This window comes from Morone saxatilis, unplaced genomic scaffold (genome assembly GCF_004916995.1).
Source record: "Morone saxatilis isolate NCDOM2014 unplaced genomic scaffold, NCSU_SB_2.0 Contig22, whole genome shotgun sequence".
Lineage (NCBI taxonomy): Eukaryota > Metazoa > Chordata > Actinopteri > Moronidae > Morone > Morone saxatilis.
Genome location: NW_023339785.1, coordinates 18,306,203 through 18,314,971, shown reverse-complemented (window position 1 = coordinate 18,314,971; position 8,769 = coordinate 18,306,203). Strand labels below are relative to the sequence as shown.

General features: G+C 43.7%; 2 protein-coding genes across 4 annotated transcripts in view; one reads left to right on the top strand and one right to left on the bottom strand.

Annotated features, from left to right (window-relative positions):
• The first annotated feature begins 527 nt into the window (after positions 1–527).
• rufy1 (RUN and FYVE domain containing 1) lies at positions 528–6,088 on the top strand. Of its 2 annotated transcripts, none has more exons than XM_035669087.1 (17): positions 528–896; positions 1,309–1,488; positions 1,603–1,720; positions 1,807–1,908; positions 1,991–2,114; positions 2,199–2,260; positions 2,394–2,529; positions 2,639–2,740; positions 2,826–2,942; positions 3,234–3,401; positions 3,488–3,585; positions 3,671–3,790; positions 3,973–4,102; positions 4,415–4,554; positions 4,640–4,688; positions 4,791–4,868; positions 4,961–6,088. In XM_035669087.1, the coding sequence occupies exons 1-17, from the start codon at positions 563–565 to the stop codon at positions 5,102–5,104; spliced, it is 2,202 nt and encodes a 733-aa protein (XP_035524980.1). In that variant the 5' UTR covers positions 528–562; the 3' UTR covers positions 5,105–6,088. The 2 variants fall into 2 exon arrangements, with proteins under 2 accessions (XP_035524980.1, XP_035524981.1); XM_035669088.1 differs by having other exon boundaries at positions 529–896; positions 4,460–4,554; positions 4,961–5,104.
• A 3-nt stretch (positions 6,089–6,091) lies between these two features.
• Positions 6,092–8,769, bottom strand: part of LOC118333443 (heterogeneous nuclear ribonucleoprotein H-like) — a 9,077-nt gene continuing 6,399 nt past the window's right edge. Inside the window, exons 7-11 of one of the 2 annotated variants that reach the window (XM_035669090.1) lie at positions 8,492–8,604; positions 8,243–8,378; positions 8,068–8,151; positions 7,793–7,885; positions 6,092–6,886 (exon numbers count right to left, since the gene is read on the bottom strand). In XM_035669090.1, coding sequence (XP_035524983.1) covers positions 6,879–6,886; positions 7,793–7,885; positions 8,068–8,151; positions 8,243–8,378; positions 8,492–8,604 — 434 coding nt within the window. In that variant the 3' untranslated portion in view covers positions 6,092–6,878. The remainder of the gene's footprint in view (positions 6,887–7,792; positions 7,886–8,067; positions 8,152–8,242; positions 8,379–8,491; positions 8,605–8,769) is intronic. The other variant, XM_035669089.1, reaches the window with a different exon arrangement.

The window sequence follows — 8,769 nt, the reverse complement described above, 5'->3', positions numbered from 1 at the left end:
GTCTGCCACTGAACACACTCCTCTGCCTGGTGAAGGTGTTGTGCAGAGGGTGGTGGGCGTTGTCCAGTATGGACAGCAGTTTGTCCAGGGTCCATAATGTAGCTGATAACAGATTATTTATCAGTGTAGGCCTTTATAGCCAGCATGCACAATACCAGGACCATTGACCGTGAAACTGAAGCAGTTAAATGAAATTCAGCCATCATTTGTTTAGCTACATTTCTGTGGAAAAGGCCTTTAGTGCAATCTTTTCTTTTAAATTTATATTAATCAGTTTAAAAAATGACCAAAAACTTATTGGAAGGAAGCAAAACACAACATTACATTAGAAAAAAACCAGGGGAAAATGCATCAGGGAATATATATGAATTGAATTAACTACTTGAGATGGTTAAAGTCTACTGCGCTTCGTGCTGCGGTCCGGTAGGGGGCGGCAATGCGCCTAAAGCTGTCCTCACAACCGCCAATAAACCCAAAGAAGAAGAAGAAAGTCCTCAGAGCGCGCGTGGTTGCTCTGGTGCGGTCACGTGAATGCTCGGGGCGAGGGGAGGGGGGGGCAAACATGGCCGACGAGGCAGGGGAAGTAAACACAGCTGTTGAGGATGGCGAAGCAAAACAGCCGCCGCATGAGCCCGAAGTTTCAGGAGCCGCGACCGACGGCGAGTCCGGCTGCAGCGACGACCAGGACCGGGCCGAGAAGTCTGCTCCGGCTCCGGCGGCGGAGACCAGCTGGTCGGCGCCCCTCTTGTCTCTGGCTCGGAAGGCCACGGAGACGATTAGCAGCGGGGTAAGCTACGCCTCTGCCCCGAGAAATCCCTCACAGGGATCCGCTGCGAGCTCCCCGACGGAGACGGAGCCCGAAAACGATCTGGATAACGCCTCGAAACAGCTCCCAGGTAGGCTGTGGCTACTTTTAATCTTTGACACTGGCTCCAACGCTCTGCATTAAGTTTTGTGAAAGACTGGAGCCATAAAGTCCATACTTCCTCTGGGGAATTGCCACCTGACTTGAAGAGTTAAACTTTTATAGATTTTTATGGGTTGATGAGCGTGCAGAAAGTCACACTTGCATGATATATCCTCCCAGTCTGCATTGATTTGACTAATTCAGTGGTTGTCAAACTTTCCCACCACCCCAAAACTAGGAACTAACTCAAAAAAAAAAAAGATTACATGTTGCATTTTAGAGAAATAAAGTTGCTATTCTCCCCCCTGGTCATCCACGCCCCCACCTGCAGTGACTATATGAACTGGACTAATCTCATGCAATTGCTTTCTTTTCTTTTCTTTGCCTTGCATCCTTTACAGTTCTGCCCCCCAAAGACCCCATGTCAATAGAGAGATCCAACCTCCTCAGCATGATGAAGCTGAGCGTCAAAGTGTTAATCCAGTCCTCACTGAGTCTGGGCAGGACGCTGGACTCGGAGTACCCCCCTCTGCAGCAGTTCTTTGTCGTCCTGGAGCATTGCCTCAAACACGGGCTGAAAGGTGAGACGGTCCACGAGGCTGACCTTTTTGAGCAGAGTTCTTTTTTAATGTTAAAGTCATACAAATCCCACGTTTGTACCAGAAAGCAAGCAGAAATAACATTCTGTCTTTCAGCCAAGAAATCCTTCATTGGTCAGAACAAGTCCATATGGGGACCTCTGGAGCTGGTGGAGAAGTTGTGTCCAGAGTCTGTTAACATTGCCACAAGTGCCAGAGATCTTCCCGGCATTAAGTACGTCTATACCTACAATATAAGGAATGCTTAACAACTGTTTTGATTTATTGGTGGCTTTTAATGTTTTTATTCTCTTGTTTTAGGACTGGTTTGGGGAGGGCAAGGGCGTGGCTGCATTTAGCACTCATGCAGAAGAAAGTAGCTGACTATATGAAAACGTTGCTGGACCGCAAAGATCTCCTGAGGTTAGTAGTCATGCTTAGTTATGTTGGCTTAATATAGCATTCATTTGTAAATGTTAACATGTTGTTTCTGTCCTTTTTTTAGTGAGTTTTATGACTCTGGAGCATTGATGGTGGAGGAGGAGGGGGCAGTGATGGGGGGGCTGCTGGTGGGCCTCAACGTAATTGACGCCAACCTCTGTATTAAAGGAGAAGATCTTGATTCTCAGGTGAGTGCCGACAGGTTTTGTGGGCGTACGCATCCCGGCACCTCATTTTGTCCACACGCTGATCAGCCTCTTGTTCCCGTTTAGGTCGGGGTCATTGACTTCTCCCTTTATCTGAAAGACCCTGCTAACAGTGAGACTCCAAAAGAGTGAGTGTCCACTTTCAGATGGATTGAGCGTCTCACCTACACTGCTTTTCATTTCAGTTTGAATCGTAGCCCTTGGCATGATAGCAGTTCAGTTCCAAGCAGACCTAATGCACACTCAACTCTTCTCTTTCAGCGATTCCAAGATGACAGCCATATTAGATCAGAAGCACTACATCGAGGAGTTAAATCGTCACCTAAGTGGCACCGTCACTGACCTTCAGGCTAAGATGGACTCTCTGGAGAAGACGAACAGCAAACTTGTAGAGGAGGTCAGATGTCAACTATCATCTACATCAACCATCTAAAAAGAAGGCATTCCTCTCTAATGTCAACACAACATCTGTGCACAGACCTGATGAGTGTTTTTATTGTCCTCAGCTGACAGCAGCAACAGACAGAATCAACTCTCTGCGGGAGGAACAGGAACAGCTGAGACAGGAGAATGAGTCCATCTTGCAGTCCAGCCAGAAAAAGGAAGAGGTCAGAAATCATCCAGGAGAAATTGCAACTAAACCTCTCCAAAGTTGAATAATATCCAATCTGTATGATGTGTTTGTTTTTCCAGGCAGCCCTTCAGGACAGCCAGGTGGAGCTGGAGACGTACAAACAGACTCGACAGGGCCTGGATGAGATGTACAATGTGGTTTGGAAGCAGTATAAAGAGGAAAAGCGCATTCGCCAGGTCAGGTATCAACAGGCTGTAGCACCAGAATATATAAATCACATTGCAATAAAAGGTGATTTGGCTGCTCTGTTGGGGTGCTGGGGTAGAGGCTGAAGATCGGTTTTGGGTGGGAAGCATGAAGTGCAAATTACTCTTCATACTTTGTTGTTAGACAGAAGCCAGCAGTGTGAGTTCTGTGTGAGTCATTTGGCAACTCAGACATACTGTCTAGTGTTTTTTTTTGTTTTTGTACTGACTAGAACTAAATTTGACTCATGCCTTTTGTATGTTTACAATGCATGATGTCAGGAGTTGGAGCGGGAGTTGGAGCTCCAGGTGGGCCTGAAGCAGGAGATGGAGGTGGCCATGAAGCTGTTGGAGAAAGACTCGCATGAAAAACAAGACACACTGGTAGCCCTGAGGCTCCAACTTGACCAAGTCAAGACTCTTAACCTGCAAATGTTCCACAAAGCTCAGGTAGACACACATGAATACAACCTTTCTTCCTCCCGCATGCTCAGGCAGACAGAATGCACAATAATACAGTCTATGTGGCTCTTAAGGACTGGGAACGAGAAGCAGAAAAAAAGCAGGCGGAGGCTGGGCAGCTTGAGCAGAAGATGGATGAAATGGAGAAAGTCATGATGGAACTAGAGCAGAGGTATTTATTGTGCATGTTTCAGTGTGTTAAAAGGAAATATGCGTCAAATGAATATAATTCCCCTCCTCTGTCGTTTGCGTCACAGACTACAGAACTCTGAGCGAGAGCGCAAACAAAGTGACCAGTCAGACAAAGATATGAAGGTGGAGCTGGAGGGAAAAGTGGATGCTTTGCAGAAACAACTGACTGACCTGGATACAATAAGGTAAAAAAAAAAAATAACAGTAGAATTATACAGAAGGATAACATGACTATAAATATGTAAATAACATTTGGCCTACGGGAGTTAAAACCAACTAGTGTATAAAAGTCAGTTTTGGAGATATAAAGTTGCCACAGTTCAATTTAAATTAGCTACAAGAATCACCACATCCCTTCTGTTCTCAGGCTGGGTTTGGAGAACGAGCTGCGCACTGAGAGGGAACAGAGACAAAGCCTTCAGAAATCGCTCCAGCGGGAACAGGACAACAGCATTGAGCTCCGCACACAGCTGCAACAACTCCAGGGGCTGCACACGGTCAGTGTCTCTCTCACACACACACACACTGGGGTTAGGGTCAGTCAACTCTGGAAGTGGATGATGAAATAACTAGTAACTAGAGGGTTTATATGTTGTTTGTAAATCCCCTATGATGAAGGCTTCGTCATTATGTGTGGTGCAATTTGTTTTGCAGAAATGAATTGAGAACATATGTAACATAGCTACCAGATAAATGCAAAATAACGTTTAATCTCAAATCTGTCCCAGGATTTATTTTAGATGCTGCAGTCTTAAGAGTTCCTGTTTGAATATATACATTGTATATATGTAGTTCATAATCCTGTACAGCATTGTGATGTTACGCTGCTTGTTTCCTGTGAATTGATGGTGCAGGAGCTGCAGGATTTGAAGCAGGAGAAGCAGCAGCTGCAGCAGACATGTGAGCAGCAGGAACAGGCTCTACAGGAGATGGGACTGCATCTCAGCCAGTCAGTACTACTGATTTTGTTTTTGTTAATAATGTGTACCATTTCATGTTCTGAGGTTTTTGTGTTGCCTTCATCTTTGTCAAAGGTCTAAACTGAAGATGGAGGACTTCAAGGAGGTCAATAAAGCTCTGAAGGTAAAATACAAAGAGCTGTGTACTTGGTCTACAATTGATGCTGTAAAATTTGAAAAACAATCCTGAGCAAGCCACGTTGTTAATGTTCATTGCTCCCATCAGGGCCACGCATGGCTGAAAGATGATGAGGCCACTCAATGCAAGCAATGCCTGAAGGAGTTCTCAATCGCACGCAGAAAAGTAGGCTCCCATTTCATCACATCCTATTTGTACTTCTATAATATTCATCTTCCCAGTAATGTCAACGAGCTCTCCATGTTCGTGTGTTGCAGCACCACTGTAGAAACTGCGGAGACATCTACTGCAACAATTGTTCCAGTAATGAGCTGGCCTTACCCTCCTACCCTCGGCCGGTGCGGGTGTGCGATATGTGCCACTCCCTCCTGCTGCAGAGAAGCACCTCCAAAGCTTCCTGACAAAACACCTGCGAACTTCGATGTTTCTACATCTGCTTTCTAACACTGCACATACTCATCCACTATGATTTACTTACTACCAAATTACTACTATGTTAAAAGAAAAACGTCATCAGATCTTATGGAAATGTGATTTGGTGTTCCATTTCCACTGTTACCTGAAATTCAGGAACATTAATTCATCTGTATTAAATATGGGCCACCTTTTAACACTGATGGGATGAGCTAATATAGTCATGCAGACTGTATGTTAAAGGTCCAGTGTGTATGATTCAGTGGCAGCTAGCAGTGTACTTGCAGACTTTAAAGCGTGAAGGAGATCCTACAGTGGCCACAAAAAGCGTGAAGGCTCCTATCCAGACCCAGTATTTGGTTTTCCCTTCTGGGCTACTGTAGTAACATGGCAGACGACATGGAAAACACCAAATCCTTCCTTTATATTATACACTAATGCAAACATACCTATGAATATCAATCCATTTCTGCCAATAGATCCTCTGAAGTGTTACGCTCTGGACCTTTAACAAGACTTAGATATTAATGTGATCAATGTTTATTTGAACTGGAATAATCACTTTGACAATTTGGTACTGGATAAACTGATCATTTAAAAAAAGTCTATAGTCTCTCTAATTCAAACCATGGATGTAGATTATGAAGTTACACCAAGGTTGCTGTTGGTTTTCAGCTTTTGTTGAGGGTCATTTGTGTACCTGGATCATAAAACATGTGTACTTCACTTTATCATTCAACTTGTCATGCATCTACTCTAACATTTACAGCTATGGCCCCACTGCTGGATACATGCAAACCTATTGTGTAAATGACTGTAGAATGTTAAACTAACTATTTTAGAATGTATTATAACAGGGTTTTGTGGATTGTGTGGACTGCTACAAAGCCATTTTCTTAATTTGGGAATGGTGACCAAGTGTTTTTTTTATCTAGGTATTTGATAAATGAATAAAGCCTCCAGTTTTGCAATGCTTGTTTCAATTAGATATTCCAGACTAGTTTATTCACTTTGTGCACGGGAAATACAAATAGCATTTGAAGCAGTAGAAACCTTTTATGTCAGCAGATCTGAAAAACATTTGCCGTTCATATAGCACTCATTCAGAGAAACCGCCACATCAACAATCACACCTTAAGAAAAACAAAACATGCGCTGACCATATGAAGTGTCAAATTCAGAATAACATTTTAAACGGGAAATAAAAAAGGCTAAACACTATGTAGAAGGTGAAACAAGGTCTAACAATCAGAAGATAGACATTTTTTTTGTTCATGCACTCTGACATTGAAAATAATGTTAAAGCCATCAGCACAGGATGAGTTAACTTTGAGGAACAGCCAGGTGCTTGGAGAACACAAACGACACACTTTCCTGGTAATGAAAATTTAAAGCACGGTTTCTGTGATGTGTCAAATTTGTGAGGAATGGGGAAGACAAACAGGGCTTCTGTCGGACACTTTGTGACACCTATGACTTTGCTTCTCTCTGAAGATCATTCACATTAAAAAAAAAAAAAAAATACAAACCCTACCCCTCAATATTTTCAAAACCTCACCTGACCCTACCCTATGTTTACAAGGTGAGACTTGTGTTTCCAGTCCTTCCAGCAAAATGCTGAGTTAAAAAAAACCCATCAAATTAAGGGGAAACAGAAAAAAACAAATCTACATTCCCCATCCCCCGCCCAGTCCATTCATAGAGCCTCTGCTTCCTCCTCCTCCACTGCCGCCGTAGTAGCTGCTTCCCATTCCGCCCTGGTTACCTAACAAGAGAGAGAATACACACTATAGGACCGAGGAGTTCATCATGGAGTCACACACAGAAACACAGTCTGTCTAGGTCTGTACAAGCATGTCTTAAAAACACAAATCAAACATACTGACATAAATTTCACGTTTAAAACTAAAAACATAAATATGTATACTTATTATTATAATATGTTATTATATGCATGATAACGAGGTGTACATAGCACTATAGGCTGTATATGTAGTAGGCCGTCCTGGTTCTCTTTATGAGCTAAGGGGTCCTTGGCCAGAAAAATGTTTAAGACCCTTGTTGTAAGGCCTTAAGACCAGCCTGGTGCAGAGCCATCAAACATAATCTCTCTAAATCATCACTTATAACCCACTAGAAGTGTGTTGTGCGGTCTGGATCTGCAGAGACCCGGCCCTCTGCGTCAACCTTTGGGCAGCAAGCAGGGTGCGAGTTTGAGACTATTAAAATGTAGTGACCTGGTTACTGTGTGCCTGTGTCATGGATGCATAAAGAGCTGCAGGATTGGTGTGTCTGTGTGACCGAGGGCAAACAGGATGAAGCTATGCTTTGGAGGAAGTCATACAAAAAAAAATAGAAATATGGCACCTTCCTGCAGTGTTGCTCGGAGGTGTTCATTTGTGCTTTAGAGCGTAACCGCTGTAAAACAATCAGAAAATAATGTTTTATTTCTCAGATTTCACTACTATTTTTCTCCTCATTCACGCTCTACGTAGCTCGAGTAAAGGTGCTCTCTGGCTCGCACAAGTCGGGGAGGAGGGACAGACTTTGAATGGCGCCTTCACAAACAGCCACAGACAAATCCTGAATTGTATGCCTTTAAGTGTGTTGAATGCAGGAAAGGTTGTAGTTAAGGGTGGATGGAACAGAAACCTATAATAACAGCTGACACTCACTATAGTCACTGTAGCCCCCCATGTTGCCCTGGCTGCTGTATCCACCAGAGTACCCTGAGCTCAGCTGGCCGCCGCTGTAAGACGATTGGTTCCCTGTGGAGAGGACAGATCACATCAGATTCAGTGGGACATTAAAGCATCATTATTATACAGTTGTGTGCTGATGCAAATTTTGTGAAGCCCTTGCTGTCTCAGATTTTGTGCTTATGTGTGCAAACGTTTACATCCAAACAACAAAACGCCACAAATCTCAAATCTCCATTGCAGATACTCACCCATACCACCCATCATCTGGCTGCCGTAGGCTCCGTTACTGCCACCTGCTGTTGAGTTCAAGAACAGCTCCACGTAGCGGTGCTCTGAGGGGTGAAGAGGAACCGTAAACATAACTAATATCTATATGCGAACATCTATATGCAGGGTGGAAGTGGTGAAGTATTCTTAACTCACGCATGTTTGCTTTGTCTTTAGACATGGCTGCCACAGCATCCTCATGTGTTGCAAACTCTACATCCGCCTCACCAGTTACCCTGCCATCTGGGCCGATCTCAATATGGACCCGCACTGGATTCAATGGCGAGAAGAACTAAGAAACAAACAAGGAAAAAATGTTTCAGGATGCAACCTTAACTACACATGCACAGGGTAAAGGGGGTTTCAGTGATCTGGCCGATATTTTGCAGTCGTTCTCTGACTTACATTGTAGATGTCTGTTTCTGTGGCTCTGTATGGTAGGCCCCTCATGTGGACACAGTGGCCTGTTGTGCTCTGGAAGGAAGAGCCGCCATCGCCATACCGTCCGTCTGATACACCTGAATACACACAATCAGGATTAATACAAAAAGGTCTTCGGAGGACGTTACACCCTAATCATATCCAATGTTTCTGCAGGTTTAAGGTTTAGACTTTTTGTGAATGCAATTTACATCCATTTTGGCAAAAAAAGAAAGAAAAAGTAACTGTATTGGTTCCATGTC